The following is a 17,445-nucleotide window of genomic DNA, read 5'->3' on the forward strand; positions in this document are numbered from 1 at the left end:
TCAGGTTGTTGGTGTAATGCTTCAGGGATTCTGGACTGAAGCAGATTCGTTTGCCACGAAGACCTAGGCTGTAGGGAAGGGACCGTTTGATGTGGAATGGGTGGCAGCTGTCGTAATGGAGGTACTGTTGCTTGTTGGTGGGTTTGATGTGGACGGACGTGTGAAGCTGGCCATTGGACAGGTGGAGGTCAACATCAAGGAAAGTGGCATGGGATTTGGAGTAGGACCAGGTGAATCTGATGGAACCAAAGGAGTTGAGGTTGGAGAGGAAATTCTGGAGTTCTCCTTCCCTGTGAGTCCAGATCATGAAGATGTCATCAATAATACTGTACCAAACTTTGGGTTGGCAGGCCTGGGTAACCAAGAGGGCTTCCTCTAAGCGACCCATGAATAGGTTGGCGTACGAAGGGGCCATCCTGGTACCCATGGCTGTTCCCTTTAATTGTTGGTATTTCTGGTCTTCAAAAGTGAAGAAGTTGTGGGTCAGGATGAAGCTGGCTAAGGTAATGAGGAAAGAGGTTTTAGGTAAGGTGGCAGGTGATTGGCGTGAAAGGAAGTGCTCCATCGCAGCGAGGCCCTGGATGTGCGGGATATTTGTGTATAATCCTACCCCTAATGATCCAACTCCCCAAGACACTATCCAAATTGAACCCTGCCTGGAACAGTTCCGTCCTCCGTCACAGCGGGACCCACCTCCTCTTCCTCAAAATCACCCTCTCCAAACCTTCCAGGAATTTCTGACTTCCAGCCTTGCCTCTCAATCCTTCTTAAAAAACCTTAATCCTACTCCCAACATCACCACTGCTGAAGCCCAGGCTATCCGTGATCTGAAGGCTGACCGGTCCATCGTCATTCTTCCGGCGGACAAGGGTTCCACGACCGTGGTACTTGATCGTCGGGAGTATGTGGCTGAGGGACTGCGTCAGATTTCAGACAACACTACATACAAAGTTTGCCAAGGTAATCCCATTCCTGATGTCCAGGCGGAGCTTCAAGGAATCCTCAGAACCTTAGGCCCCCTACAAAACCTTTCACCTGACTCCATCAACCTCCTGACCCCACCGACACCCCGCACCCCTACTTTCTACCTTCTTCCTAAAATTCACAAACCCAATCATCCCGGCCGCCCCATTGTAGCTGGTTGCCAAGCCCCCACAGAACGTATCTCTGCCTATGTAGATCAACACCTTCAACCCATTGCATGCAGTCTCCCATCCTTCATCAAAGACACCAACCACTTTCTCAAACGCCTGGAATCCTTACCCAATCCGTTACCCCCAGAAACCATCCTTGTAACCATCACTTCCTTATACACAAATATCCCGCACGTCCAGGGCCTCGCTGCGATGGAGCACTTCCTTTCACGCCAATCACCTGCCACCCTACCTAAAACCTCTTTCCTCATTACCTTAGCCAGCTTCATCCTGCCCCACAACTTCTTCACTTTTGAAGACCAGACATACCAACAATTAAAGGGGACAGCCAAGGGTGCAAGGATGGCCCCTTCGTACGCCAACCTATTCATGGGTCGCTTAGAGGAAGCCCTCTTGGTTACCCAGGCCTGCCAACCCAAAGTTTGGTACAGTATTATTGATGACATCTTCATGATCTGGACTCACAGGGAAGGAGAACTCCAGAATTTCCTCTCCAACCTCAACTCCTTTGGTTCCATCAGATTCACCTGGTCCTACTCCAAATCCCATGCCACTTTCCTTGATGTTGACCTCCACCTGTCCAATGGCCAGCTTCACACGTCCGTCCACATCAAACCCACCAACAAGCAACAGTACCTCCATTACGACAGCTGCCACCCATTCCACATCAAACGGTCCCTTCCCTACAGCCTAGGTCTTCGTGGCAAACGAATCTGCTCCAGTCCAGAATCCCTGAAGCATTACACCAACAACCTGACAACAGCTTTCGCATCCCGCAACTACCCTCCCGACCTGGTACAGAAGCAAATAACCAGAGCCACTTCCTCATCCTCTCAAACCCAGAACCTCCCACAGAAGAACCACAAAAGTGCCCCACTTGTGACAGCATATTTTCCGGGACTGGATCAGATTCTGAATGTGGCTCTCCAGCAGGGATACGACTTCCTCAAATCCTGCCCTGAAATGAGATCCATCCTTCATGAAATCCTCCCCACTCCACCAAGAGTGTCATTCCGCCGTCCACCTAACCTTCGTAACCTCTTAGTTCATCCCTATGAAATCCCCAAACCACCTTCCCTACCCTCTGGCTCCTACCCTTGTAACCGCCCCCGGTGTAAAACCAGTCCCACGCACCCTCCCACCACCACCTACTCCAGTCCTGTAACCCGGAAGGTGTACACGATCAAAGGCAGAGCCACGTGTGAAAGCACCCACGTGATCTACCAACTGACCTGCCTACACTGTGACGCATTCTATGTGGGAATGACCAGCAACAAACTGTCCATTCGCATGAATGGACACAGGCAGACAGTGTTTGTTGGTAATGAGGATCACCCTGTGGCTAAACATGCCTTGGTGCACGGCCAGCACATCTTGGCACAGTGTTACACCGTCCGGGTTATCTGGATACTTCCCACTAACACCAACCTATCCGAACTCCGGAGATGGGAACTTGCTCTTCAATATATCCTCTCTTCCCGTTATCCACCAGGCCTCAATCTCCGCTAATTTCAAGTTGCCGCCACTCATACCTCACCTGTCGTTCAACAACATCTTTGCCTCTGCACTTCTGCCTCGACTGACATCTCTGCCCAAACTCTTTGTCTTTAAATGTGTCTGCTTGTGTATGTGTGGATGGATGTGTGTGTGTGTGTGCGAGTGTATACCCGTCCTTTTTTCCCCCTAAGGTGGGTCTTTCCGCTCCCGGGATTGGGTTGACTCCTTGCCCTCTCCCTTGAGGCCCGCATCCTTTCGTCTTTCCCTCTCCTTCCCTCTTTCCTGGTGAGGCGGCAGTTTGTTGCGAGGGCTTGAATTCTGTGTGTATGTTTGTGTGTCTGTCGGCCTGCCGGCGCTTTCGTTTGGTGGGTCACATCATCTTTGTTTTAAGATATATTTTTCCTACGTGGAATATATATATATATATATATATATATATATATATATATATATATATATATATACGAGGGCGGTTCAGAAAGTAACCTCCGATTGGTCACAGTGCGGGTTGTGGGGGGAGTAGCGACGCCATCTGTGCGTTCACGCACTCAACAGGTCAGTCGGCATCAAGCCGTGGTCGAGTGAACGTCGTACCTGCGCTAGTTTAGTTTTTGTGGCAGTTTGAAATGTGTGCTGCAATAGAAAACCCCGCCAAGTGTGAAGTGCGTGCTGTCATAAGGTTTTTTACAGCCAAAGGATATTCTGCAGCAGCTATTCATCGTGAGCTTTGTGCCATGTACGGACCAAGAGTTATGAGTATGCTGACTTCCGGTATCGTTTTTTTGCACGATAACGCCCGTCCTCACTCTGCTCGCAGAACAACGGCCCTTCTTGAGTCCATCAAGTGGGACGTTATCAACCATCCACCTTACAGCCCAGACCTGGCGCCAAGTGATTATCACCTCTTCATGCATTTGAAGAAATGGCTCGGGTCACAGCGGTTTGATGACGACGAAGAGCTCAAAGATGCGGTCACAGGCTGGCTCCAGGCACAAGCGGGTGATTTTTATGCAGAAGGAATTTCAAAGCTTGTGAAGAGATACGATAAGTGCCTCAATCGCTCTGGAGACTATGTAGAAAAATAGTGCAAAGATGTAGTTGTAAGATGTATATATTAAAATATTTTTATTTAACTTGGTGTATTTTTTTAAATCAACCGGAGGTTACTTTCTGTGTGTGTGTGTGATTTGATTCATTTTTCTGTAAAGTATTGAAGTAATTTGTTTGAATGAGTGTTATTAATTGTTCATGATTCCCTATTCCACAAATAAGAGAAAGTCTGCTTTCTTTCTTATGTACAAGGATTGCAACAAGATTATGTGAAAGGGCAGCATTAAAATTTTGGTAATGTTGGCTTTAAAAAAAATTTTAATTAGTTTTTATACAGTGTGAATTAAATAAAAATAAAATTTTACATAAAGATATCAGAATTTTAGCAACTTCCTCTTACCAATGCTGTAGATTCCTAGACCTCAAAACAGGCATTTTAGAGAGAACATACATGGAGAATCAACGCAAAATCAGTAAAATTTCTTTGTGTGTTGCTTAAGATTAAACTGTGTTAAATACGGTCGTATCGTCTACAAGCAGTATTGCTGACATATTGTGTGATCCATATTTATTAAGGCCTGAGCTCCATAGTACTGCTCAGGCCTCGCCAATACAATTCAGAAGCTTTCTTGAGTTCTACTGCTATCAATCTACACTTAGTGGTGCGGTGTAGCCATTATGCAGTGAACTCTTATTGTCTGACTTTTTTACTGTGGCCTTAATTTAATTTAATTCCAGATTTAATCTTCACTGAAATGACTATAGCATGTTGTAGGTGAATGTTCCACTAAGGACTTGTTTGGCTCTGTGTCTGAGGGGTGAATGCCACCTTGCTTCCTGCCCTAGTCACAGCATCCGCTGTTTAATCGATAGGTTTTACAGGCAAACACCAATCACACGTAAATAATGTCAGGTAATAAATGGCTCTGAGCACTATGGGACATAACATCTGTGCTCATCAGTCCCCTAGAACTTGGAACTACTTAAACCTAACTAACCTAAGGACATCACACACATCCATGCCCGAGGCAGGATTCGAACCTGCGACTGTAGCGGTCGCGCGGTTCCGGACTGAAGCGCCTAGTACCGCTCGGCCACACCGGCTGGCAAAGTCAGATAATAATGCAAATAAATAAATAATTGATAAAACACTTCTAATAAACTTGAAAAAATAAATGGACACATGTTTGAATAACATAGTCAGCACAATACAGAAATTGATTAAAATTGGAGTACTGTATTGCCAAAAAAAATTCCGCCCTAAGTTGAATGATGAAAGCTGTAGTGAGTGTTGTTATGTCACGTAAGATAGCAAACTATGTGGCAGAGCCCCCATACATTGCAATTCCACTAACCCAGCTGTAATCTCAGCTGTAATTTCAATTCCAGTGAAATACAACAGGGAACCTGCCTCAGTTTTCTGCACTACTATTAGTAAATATTCATTACTATATACAACCCAACATATGAAAGCAGTGTGATAACGACACCATCCAGTGTTGGAAGGGTGCAGCTGTACTGCTTAGGAAAACCAAATCCTACTCCCATCAGAACACTATTCAGACTGTGTGTCAAGTGTTCTGCATCTCCATTGTATGCTGACAAACCAAAAGACCCAGAGACGCTCCATTTCTGCCTATTTCAAAGCTTGGAAACCAGATCACACTGGTCATATTCACGATTTGTTACTGAACTGTTAAAATTATTGTCATCAATTATTACATTGATTTCATTTTCCATAAAACATGTCATCGTGGGCATCTTCTCAAGCTTATTACTCTCACCTTGCAGATCAATCTAACATGAACATCATAAGAGTTATCAACGAAAACACTGATGATGGTGAATTCGTGTGACAACAGCCTTTTGAGTCGTGCCATCATACATTAGTTTAGAAGGAATAGAACATAAAGAAATATGTGCATGTAAAAGATCATGCCACATCAAAAACGAAGACATTCTGATATTCAATATTGAGATACACTCAATTTGTAGATAACATACAGATTTGAATTATTCATTGTGAGTTCTCAAAGAGATTCTAGAACAATACGTATCTGACAATGGTTTTCAGTTTATTTGTCAGTCTGCTCTTTCATTACAGTTGCTGATGTACCTCATTACTTCCAACTTGAGCTGACAGATTTACAGTGTAACACCCCACTCAACGACCAGTTGTCCAGTCCAGGAGTTTACAAGACTTTTATAAAATGATGCCCCAGGAGCAATATCCTAGACTGCACAGACTATCTGCTAAAGTGTATTCAATGTTTCATTCAATACATTTGTTAAAATTTTTTTCTGTTATGAAATTGAGATAGTCCCGCCAGCATTTGGGTTTATTGGGGTTAACAGATTTTTAGCCTGCCTAATTCCATGCGTTTGACTTTATCACTAACCACAGTTACCGATGGTGTATTGCATATTCCAAAATGGAAAATGTATAAATTAATGAATATCATAACTTTATGTTAAATGCCTGTATGTAAAGCTGTCCACAGCTTGATGTTAAATGCCTGTATGTAAAAGTTTTTATAATTTTGCTTACCATATTGGTTAATATTTAGACACGTAATAAATGTTACTGCTTTGGTAGAAAAATAAAAAGATGAAAATAAATACGCATGATAAAATCCTGCTTATAACAGTGTGCTGCAATGTTCACCTCTTAGAAGTAGTGTTGCAAGCACATCTGCCCTAGTTTCCCGCATCCGCAGCCTTCGGCATGTGGGCGTCTCAATCACACATCTGCCCAGAATAGTGCAGTGGGGGGAGCCGGGGGTGCTTAGCAGACTCAGCTGCACTTGCAGCTCTTAGAATGAAACACATCCTGATGTCATGCTACGAGTTTCTGTGAATTACTTTGAGCCTTGATTCAATTTAATCATATTAATTAAAGTCATCTTTATTCTCATATCTTTTGAGTTTTATATAAACCAAGTTATTGTGTATTCACAGGATCTAAGTGTTACTATATGGCTTATCAGGGAAGGCTGTTGCTGTACTGGTTTGTCAGTAGTTTAACTTAAAATGTTTGTCAAACCATAGTTTAAAAAAGCTGTGTTACTCGTGAACTAGATGTCGTACAGCTGTGCGATGCTGTAATGAACTTGTGAATTCAAGATGTGCAGCTTGTTATGTGTCATGAATGATTCCGTACAACTCTTGGCTTCAGTTGTAAAGTTTTTTACCTCTGCAAACTAAAGCTGTGGCTGTGGCAGTAAGCCGTAGCACGATTCCCCTTTCGTGGAAGGTGTAAGATTTTTGTTGCTGAAACAGTGTTGATTACTGTTGCTGTTTTGTCTTTCTCCACCGACTAGCCTCCTCTCAAGCAGGGGTGGCTGTTTTCTCTGTTCTGGCTCTCCTCACCAATAGGGCCAGCCATTCCCACCTCCCATGCAGGATGTCCATCCTGATGTCTTACAGTGAACATTGTTGCAATGCACTGTCAAGAAACCTTGTTATTTCCACTCATCATTCTTAACATAGCAAGTGGTCAGGGCGTATCCCCAGCTTCAGGACTGAGGAAGATACTCCCTGACCCCACCACAACATTCATAGCTCTAAAATTTCTTATCACTCCCCTCTCCGCAAAGTGCACAGCTCATGTGTCATCTCAAGAAAAGTTGAATTGACTCTCACTCAACCAGCCTGTAACTTTGTCACAGATATTCGGCATTCTTGTGCAGAGGCCTTGTCGTAGAAAGCACGGACCTGCTTCAACACGTTCCAGTGTTCACACAACTAGTCTTCAATATTACTTTTTATATAATCCGTATCACACTGTACAGTCTTAGTCATTGTAATTTTCAGATTACCACGAAAAAGCATTTCAAAGCAAAACCATGCCTTCTGTTATACCTCTGTACTGGGCCGGGAAAAGGTTGCTTTAGAAAAATTATAAAAGCTGTTTCAGACGGCTGAAAAAGTCTGTAAGTGAAGATTTGCACTACCAATACATGTGCCTATAACCTATTAAAGTTTCATTGACACCAGACTAATACTTTTGAAGGTTTCAGAGTGAGAAGCTACATTCGTAGTTGCCAAAAACCTACACTGTCCTTGCAACAATCATACATCGAATATGAAAATCAGGTTGTCTCATACAGCCTAATGCAGAAGTATAAAAGAAAAATATTGCTGTAGCTCATTTACTCATAATTAAAGCCTAAATTCCAGTGTCCATATCTGTAATACAACAATTCAACAGTAGACAGCAAACCACCTTAACACAACCAAACTGCAAATGCAGAACAACTAATCTGTAAAGCACTCAAAAAATTAGTCACAACTGGCAATACCTATAAACAACAGATCAGATGAAAAGGTAATGGAGAAATAAGCTTTTTTCTTACAAAATTACTGTGCGAAATGAAATAAACCTCTTCTACACTTGATCCTCAGGTTTTCTGGAAGGGCCTGCTGCCACTAATTCTTCATGGTGAAATTCTGCACCAAGTAGAACCACACCACAGTCTTCTGAAGCAAGTTCATTAGAATCGAGTCTCTCTCTCTCTCTCTCTCTCTCTCTCTCTCTCTCTCTCTCTCTCTCTCTCTCTTTTGGAAATAAAAAGCCCCAAAGAGATTTCTAACTTGTATGTTTCATAGGTTTTTCAAGCATGGCTAATCAAACACATGCACATGATGTTTAAGCTTAATTCATTCATGGCACCCTAAACTCTCACCTTTGATAGTTGACTCCCCAAGCGAAGCTACACATCTGACTGGCTTCAGTTTGTGACGCGCATAGCAATGGGGATGGGGAGGGGGTACGGGAGAACAGTAGGGGGGGGGAGACAAACCCCAATTCAGGGCACAGCTATCGATGTTTATGTCCCATTTCAAAATTATGTTGTACAAGCTGACAAGGAAGTTGGACACTTTTGTTTAATGACAGACAAAATTCAGAACAAAGCTTGGTGTTTCAAACCTGAGTGAAGAGTGCACTGTTTCATCTCTCTTCCACTGTCAAAGTCAGATATTGGCCTGTAAAACAGCTACGTGTATATGCTTTTAATTTATTTTATAAGTAATTGGGCTGTCCATGATTTGCTGTCGTATAATTACTGTCCAGACAAACATGTGATGAATCTATTTCTTATTTCTGCAAATGTAGTATGTGGTCATGTTTCACAGAGTTCGTACTTATTTTGAGCATTTAACATGTTAGTCAGACTTCAGTTCATCCTTAACATTGAAGTTGAGGTTACTCGATTTTCTAAGTTCATGTAATTATTTCAGTTTTTTTGTTTTCAACAGTTGTTACGAGACCTTCTGATGGTGCTTTCCCTATGGATGTGAAACAGTCCCTGTCTCGATTCCGAGCCACAAGAGTGGAACATGTTGACTCAGAGCGGGCTTTGCTTTGTTACTTGGTGGCGAAGGTTTCGAAGATTGATCCCGATTTAATTGTTGGGCATGATTTGCATGGATTTGCACTGGAGTTATTGGTGCATCGCCTGCAGGTGCACAAAGTTCCACACTGGTCAAAGCTTGGACGACTGCGACGTGCAAATCTCCTATCTATTAAGGTAGATAAGTGATTATTTTTTTGGTACGAAGTGCCATTACATGTCTTTTGTCTGGGTTCCCAAAACATAAGAAGTTTGATTGCTTCTGTTAATTTGATTGACAGTATAATGGATTGTTGGCTGTACAGTTATATGGCAGAGTACAGATCAAGAGGTATGAGTTTCAAATTCCCAATTTGTGCTAGGATTTTTCTGACATTTAACGTATTGTGCACATTTGGCACTGCTGTGTGTAATACAATTTGGCGTGGATTCAACATTAAACTGTACGCGAAATTTCTAACTTGGCTAGATGAGCGGGCTACCAGATTAGAGGAATAGTGACTTGGTAAAGTCATCACTTCTATGTGAGAATAAAACTTGACATAGGAGCAGTGTCCCCTAGTTAAATGCTTGGTGTAAACTTGTCTAAGATATGTAATTATAGTCATTGCCTTTAGTAAAATGGGAGGGGGCAGGCAGTTTTGGATAATTAAAAGTTAACTTTAGATGGATTAGGGGTCCTACGGTATCTTGCAAAAAAAGTGTTCCCACATTAGGTCTTCGTATTTCAGTGTAAATTTGTTCACCATTTGGTGCTGAGTGGTCCATATCTGTGTGTAGTATAGGGTTGTTATAGTTAAACTTTTGCTATTTGAGCCAGTGTAGACAGAAAACTATTTACCGTACGGGTATTCAACTTTATATGAATGATGATCAGACTGTGCACTGCAGGATCTGTGTGGTTCGACTTGCCGTTAAGTGCCAGTACTGGTATAGTGACGGAGGATTGAAACACAAGCCTCAGCATGCATTACAGTTGCAGAACATCAACGTGGGCCTGGACAACATGAGTATGGCTGCACTTGTAATGATGTTTTATCAAAACAACAGCACTAGTGCTGCTGCTCTTCACAAGCATTGTCACATTGAAGGAACACGGAGAGGTCCTCTTTCCACATCATTGAAGAATATGATTTAGAAGTTTGAATTAACTGATGTCTTGGAAATTGCTCCTGGGAGAGGTGGACAAACAGTGGTGCCACAAATTTTTGAAGAAGTTGCTGTTGCCATGGCTGAGAATGCTAGATGCAATGCGCAATTTTTAAGCAGTGCGTGAACTGTGTGGTGACAGCTGAACATTACATAGTCCACTTTTTGAAAAGTGCTACAAACAGTTGTGAAATGGCATCTTTACTGCGGTTCCAGGCTGTCATGGATGCAGATTGTCTTCTCATTGAGCAGCATTCCTAAACTAGAACATAAACGTGATACACAATTTGCAAATATTATCCTCTCATGTGGAAATTAAAATGTGTTTCTTTCAATGGGTTATTCATTATTTCTCTTTTGTATGTCCTTAAAAATGTTTGCACCAAGTTTGTGTCCTGTGATCATTTGTTTTTCATGGGACCACTCTTGGTTAGTGAAAGTTTAATTATAACCACCCTGTACATGATGAGAATTACTGTCTAGGGGAGACAGCACAAAAAACAGAAAGACATTTTGCACCCATTCAAGGCGATTTCACTTGAAATACAATTATTGTTTTTGTATTAGTCTTGTCCAGGTCTGAGTATCTTTTGCATAAACTAAATTCCCTTCTGGAACCTTGTTCATTGAAATATCACAAAAAACTCATAATATGTGTTTTGTCTCCAAACACCACTAAAACTGATATAGTGCCAACACTTTTTAAAGGTAATGAAAGGCTGAAAGTACTAGCTCAGTCACATGTGCTTAGTCAGTCACATGTGCTTAGTCAGTCACATGTGCTTAGTCAGTCACATGTGCTTAGTCAGTCACATGTGCTTAGTCAGTCACATGTGCTTAGTCAGTCACATGTGCTTAGTCAGTCACATGTGCTTAGTCAGTCACATGTGCTTAGTCAGTCACTAGTGCTTAGTCAGTCACAAGTGCTTAGTCAGTCATATTGCTTATTGATAGCTGGCCTGCAGAGGTAGAGGCAGTAATGATTGCTGCACCCATGGGGTTTTCAATAAAGCCACATGTGTTCCCCCCACCCCCTCCACCCCCTCCCACCCTTTTGTATTTATAAACAGCATGGAGATAAGCCTTCATTTGCTGGGCTATTCTTCAGCAACCATAGTTCAGTGCAGTGGTGGAAAGTAGTCAACTTCCAACAGTATGGATGTACTTACGTTGGGTATCAACACTGATCCTAAAAAGAGGTATTCTGTAGTCCTCTCAGACAGTGAAGATTTAATTATAATCACCCTGTAGTATTTCCTGAGGCCTTTGTGAAGGGAACATCAAAAACTAAAATATTTTGGGAACAATGGTGCACACTGTGCAAGCAATTATACTCTCTGTAAGTCGGTTAGACAAATTTCCAACAGTCATATTTTTATTAGAAAAGTCAATGTTTTCAAATATTATGAGATATTTGTGAAATTACTGTTGGTTATTCTATAGACTTGGCATTCTGACTGTCAAAGGAGGCAGAACATGTAAATTCAATAAATACATCAAAATATGAGCATAGAGCCCATAGAAGAATTTTGGCATAAAATAAATATGTGTGTATGAAACATTTTAGTTTAATACAACAATTAAAACACAATTAAACGTTAACAAACATAGACCTTTCTAATTATTTACAGGTTTAATTAATTACACAACTAATGTTACTCTATCTATTCACTTCCCATCAGCAGTAAATGCACACATTACATACTCATCCTTGTGGCTGAGATCTGGACCATATCTTTGTATGACAAAATCCTTCCATAATCAAGATGTTGAGCTTAGGAAGGTGAGAGAAGTCCAGCATCTGACATCACAGTTCTTAAACATACAGTTGTCCATGCACATGGCATACATACTACAAGTGTATTCTGAAATGATAGAGATTTTTATTTTGTAATTTTTACCAATCCCAACCTTTTTTAATCAATCCCCTACTTTGCATCATTTAAATAATATTTTGGTGTATAGCATGTAGTATTTAAGAAGTAAACATGTTGATTTTAGTTATATGTTTCATTCCTTGGGCAATTTATTACAGATTTATGATTCCCGGGTAGAAAATACTGTTTCAGTCTTCTGTTTAATTTTTCTTGGTATACAGAAGTAAATCTAGTTCTTGTTCCATGATCATTAATAAATCTGTTAGTAAGATAATTACTAGAGACTGGATTATATGCGTCATAAAAACCTTAAAATATGCATGAAAAAATGCATGAAAAGTGTCGAAATATGCAAGATCAAATTATAAAAAAATATGGTAGTTACTGCGTGCGTATATCTCAAGGTCGAACCTGTGCATATCAATTACAGGAAAGAGCGCCAGCCACATTTAGAACGCTGATATCATTTTCTGAATACTTTCCAGTAGAGGTTAGGAAGGGGGCCTTTCTGGGATTATCTTTTAAAAATTTGCGAAATAGGGATGCATGCCATGTTTTGCACCTTCTTTGCAATTGTTGTCGGTAACAAGCAGATGTCATGCAAGTGAGTTGCAGCGAAAAAATCGATATGAACGGGATCAACTTCGAGATATATCACATGTAGAGGTGCATACTCAAAAACTTCATAATATTTTATTTAAAAAACTACATACAACCATGAATTTTTTTTGAACAGCATTAACTTCTAATTAATACTATTGGTCCAAAGCATCTTTAAAATTTATTTTACATGTTTCTACTAATGTAAACATAAACGACCAAGTACTGTTCCAAATGTTCGCTAGTAAGATTGTGTCTTCAGCCACTCAGAACATTTTTATAAGCAGAAAAGAACCATTCTACATCAACTGAGGTAACTGGGAAGTATTTGAACTTGGTTGCTGTGTTCGCACTTATTGTTTCTGGGATAAGTTCACTTTTCCCATCAATTTGGCACATAGGTTCAAAGCCTGAGTTATTGTTTAAAATGTTTTCAAACTTTTCTTTAAGTTTTCTTGGGAATACGTCTGGCAATGAGGAGTTCACTAGAATAATTTTATTCTTTAACTCTATAGGTTCATTCAACACCAAACCTCGAGTTGCAAGCTTTATAATACTCGCAGGTATATGGAAAAAATGAGTGCTAGTCACAGCATTGTCTTTTTTAATACTGGAATCATTAAAAGCTTCATTGCACTGGCAAATTGCCAAAGCCTCTGCACTATCAAAGTCTTTTGCTACCCTTCTAATGACCTTCAAATGTTCATTGTAAAACAACACAACTTCGACCCATGTACCCCAGTGAGTTACTACTGACTCGGGAGGTAAAGGCACATTTGGTAGTTTTTTTATGTAGGTCTTGATGCTAGCGAGAGCCTTTAGAAACACTTTTTTTGTGGATGAAATCATGTGCATGTGGTCAAATGATTCACAAACGTGGAACGTGCTTCTTCAGCAGGGTGATGTACTCCATGAGCAAAGCATGTCACACAAATCAAATTGGGATAAAATACTCTGAGAGCTTTGCCTGCTTTGATCATATAGGATGCAGCATCTGAAATAAACGCAAACATCCTTTCATCTGCAGAACATTCTGGAAATATTTTTCTAATACCCTCATTCACAAATCTGGCGATCATAGAATGATTTACTTTTTTATGTTCTTTGCAGGCCATCAAATAGGAAGAAGAAGGCTCTTCTTTTAAAGCACCAACAATTAAATTTGTAATGTAGCGGCCACGAGTGTAGTTTCGTCAACTGAAATCCAGATAATGCTGTCCTTGAGTTCATTGCATATTTCTTCCAGAACATTTACGTAAATTGTCGGTTTGTAATTTTTACACAATGTTGATTTGTCTGGTATATTTTGATTTAAACAATATTTGCACAGGAAGCCTTTGATGATAGGGACTGTGAAGTGTGTAGAGAGGAATATTGCTTGCAATGAATGCTTGACATAGATCCATGGTAAACTGACTTTTTTGGTTACCTTTGGGCAAATTCCTGCTACTGCAACTTGCTGTTGTCAGAAGTTGTGGTCCTTTCTTCTGCATTCCTGTGATATGAAGACTTGTCTGGACATACTGGTCTATTTGAAACATTTTTTGCATGAAATGTTTTTCTTGCAAACTTGACAGTATAAAACAATTCCGTCATATGTAAATGTTCCAAGATGGTCAGCTATCCATGAAACATTTCTTTTTTTGGGTGGTATGGCACATGAGACGTTACACACTATACGTCGTAAACATGTTCATACACGCTCAACTGTGTACAGGTACACAGTTCTCTAGAGAACCCCAATGGCAGTGCGGAGAATTTCAGCGATGTTCCTTCCAAAGTTAGAGAAGCTAAACTCACACATTTTGGAGAAACTAAAGCAATGGATAAACGAATCCTTTGGAAACAGAAACTATTGACGATAATTCTGACTTGTTGGTTCTAGAACTTTTTGTGTTGTAAAGGAAAATATACTCCATCCTTAACAAAGTTATCTATGGATGGTATTAATGCATGTGTTGTCACTCGCCGATCTTTCAAAGTGCCGCCGCGCAGTTACGCGCGTCTTCTACATGCAGCACTGTCTGTCAGCCATGCAGCAGCAGCGCCACCTAAGCGGCCAGCCAGCCAGCGCCCGCTAGACTCGGACTCAGTTATGATTTGACTGTTAAAGTGACACACATCTTACTCTGTTTACTTGATCTAAGACTTTCATGTATTGCGTCGTCCGTGAAATATATTTGTTCAGCTTGAAGTTATAATAGCATGTAAGGCTTTTCTATTTGGCATTGTATGCTTGTCAAAGTTGTTGCCATGATTAAGACAGTTTTGTGTATTAAAGACAACATGCTCTCTGTTTGAGAGCCAGTTAACAGATTTAAAAACTGTCTGAGGGCATGGAATTTTCTTTCCAATCTTTAAGTGCCCAGGATTTATATATTTTCATCTTCTTTAATGACATAATTAGCTTATGGTTTGAGTCTCCGTTCCTGTAACTTCAAAAGGGTACAAGTGGTCTATGTCCATGTCCTTTACTGGGCAAAGCTGGTAATCCAAAGGTTAACATTCCTGTTAGTAAAACTTGCTATACGTCATCGTGCCTGGCACAACACAAGCAGTTTAGCATAATTGTGTTTTTTGAACTGGGTTGTCTGTTTTGTTCCATTCTCTGATGTTAAATTACCTTATTTCTTGCCAAGTGTTAATGCTGACTATTAATATGATTTAACTCACGTACAGGGCAAACAAGTAGGGCTTGAGCGGCAAGTAACGAGTGGCCGACTTATATGTGATGTAAAACTGTCAGCAAAGGAACTGATTAGAGCTCGTAGCTATGATCTTGGAACACTGTGCAAGCAGGTAAGTTTTTGCATTTGAATATTTCTTCAGGTTTATTTTACCAATTGGATTCATGTGTATCATTGTTACATAACTTTGCTGACCCGTGAACATTTTTGTGTTTTATAATCATAACTACTTAGAGTATAAAATGGAGGTATGGCAGCATTGGTGTTTCCATCAATCTATGTGCTATTGCACACATGAGAAATAACTTAGTGTAGTCAGTGCCAAAGTCTGTCACAACTATAACACTGTTAACTGGAAACTTATCCACTTACACAAAAATCCTTAACTTTAAGTTCATATAAATGCAGTAAGGGCACTGTAAGAGTGAAGACAGGATGTTTCACTATTCCTGTTACAGACTTCTAGGGGTTGTAGAGAGGACTTATTGGATGTAGTTTTCATAAGGAACCTATGTCTTGAAATGCACCGTTTGTATATAAAATAAGTTTGAAGATTAGATCACTTTCAAATCTCCTGCATCATGGTAAATAGTTAAATTGAGAAGAGAGTGCCATCATCTATCTCTGTTGTAGTTATGACATCACATACCATTTTCATTTGACAACAACAACAGCTGCGAGACTCTCATATGTTCACAAGTGGAAGGGTTGGCTGCTGTGCTCCACAGACATGCCATACTGTTGACTTGGAGGATAGGACATCCTTTATCATGTAGAAGAGAAATTGACAAGTTACTCAAAACAGTGTCCATGCTATGGGCATAGGTTCCTTATCATAACTTCATCTGTTATGTTCCCTTTACAACCTCTAGAAGCCTGTATTAGGAACAGTGAAACACAATTATATGTATATGTCTTTCAAAGGCAAGTGCTCTACCAACTGAGCTTCCCAAGCATGACTCTTGACACATCCTCACAGCTTTACTTCTGCCAGTACCTCACCTCCCACCTTCCAGACTTCACAGAAGTTCTCTGCAGAATTTGCGGGGCTAGCACTCCTGCAAGAAAGAATATTGTAAAGACAGGGCTTAGCCACAGTTGGGGGGGATGTTCCCAGAATGAATTTTTTATGCCGCAACCATGTGTGCACTGATATGAAACTTTTTGCTGGATTAAAACTGTGTGGGAGACTGAGACTGAGACTCATTCAGCCCTTCAGACCTTGTGAGGCAAATGAGGAGCTGCTTGAATAAACAACCAATGGCATCATCATGATTCATCTACCAGCAATAACAGCTGGAGGGTTTAGTGTCAAGGCCCATGATCATAGATCGCTCCTTTTACTGCTTTGTAGGCAGCAGCCTGTCAGTCAGAACTGGATTAAGGCCAAAGCTGTGAGTGGTGTTTGTTTTCACATTTTATGTTATGTCGTTGAGGCTTTAGGCTGATTTCAGAATCCCCTTATTCGTCCTTTGGACAATGTTGTAAGTCCTCAGAATCTGAATGCGTACTTCTCATTTCCAGAAAATGGGAGGGTGATTGCTCCATGGGCTAGAAACTTTTGCAAAATACATTATCATGTTTATTGCTTTATGTGATCAGAGAAAATTTTCAGCTATACATCTGATGAACAGACATCAACCACTTTGTCTCTTCTTACAGAAGCGAAATGGATTTTGCAGGATCTCTTTTGCCAGCTCTGCCATATTGATGCTCTCCATCTCTGCCTTCATTGCCATTGGGCATCCCACATTACAGGCTAGCTCACTTTCTCTCACCTCTTTCAAGGCAGTAAGCAATTCTTCTCTGTCTTTCATTTGGATCACTGGGGTTCTGAGCCACCCTGCCACTGGCAGGCGTAATCCATCATGGTGAGGTGGGGGTGGGGGTGGGGGTGGGGGGGAGGAGATGCTATTGTGTTGGAAGAACAGCAGTTTTTTAAACTGATTTGATAGGGGTTGGTTCTGCTTGCATTTAATCACAGTGACCAAAGGGTTTGCTTGTACGAAGCCTTATTTTGGTGGCACTCGCAGGATAAAACATAGCAAAATTCTTATACTTTTACTGAGAGAATCTG

General features: G+C 40.9%; 1 protein-coding gene across 2 annotated transcripts in view; it reads left to right on the forward strand.

Moving 5' to 3' along the window:
• The window catches only part of LOC126235841 (DNA polymerase alpha catalytic subunit), a 330,143-nt gene that overhangs the window by 113,385 nt on the left and 199,313 nt on the right, over positions 1-17,445 (forward strand). For both annotated transcript variants that reach the window (XM_049944704.1, XM_049944705.1), the window contains 2 exons: positions 8,961-9,232; positions 15,361-15,480. In XM_049944704.1, coding sequence (XP_049800661.1) covers positions 8,961-9,232; positions 15,361-15,480 — 392 coding nt within the window. The remainder of the gene's footprint in view (positions 1-8,960; positions 9,233-15,360; positions 15,481-17,445) is intronic.

Source organism: Schistocerca nitens, chromosome 2 (genome assembly GCF_023898315.1).
Source record: "Schistocerca nitens isolate TAMUIC-IGC-003100 chromosome 2, iqSchNite1.1, whole genome shotgun sequence".
In the NCBI taxonomy this organism is placed as follows: domain Eukaryota; kingdom Metazoa; phylum Arthropoda; class Insecta; order Orthoptera; family Acrididae; genus Schistocerca; species Schistocerca nitens.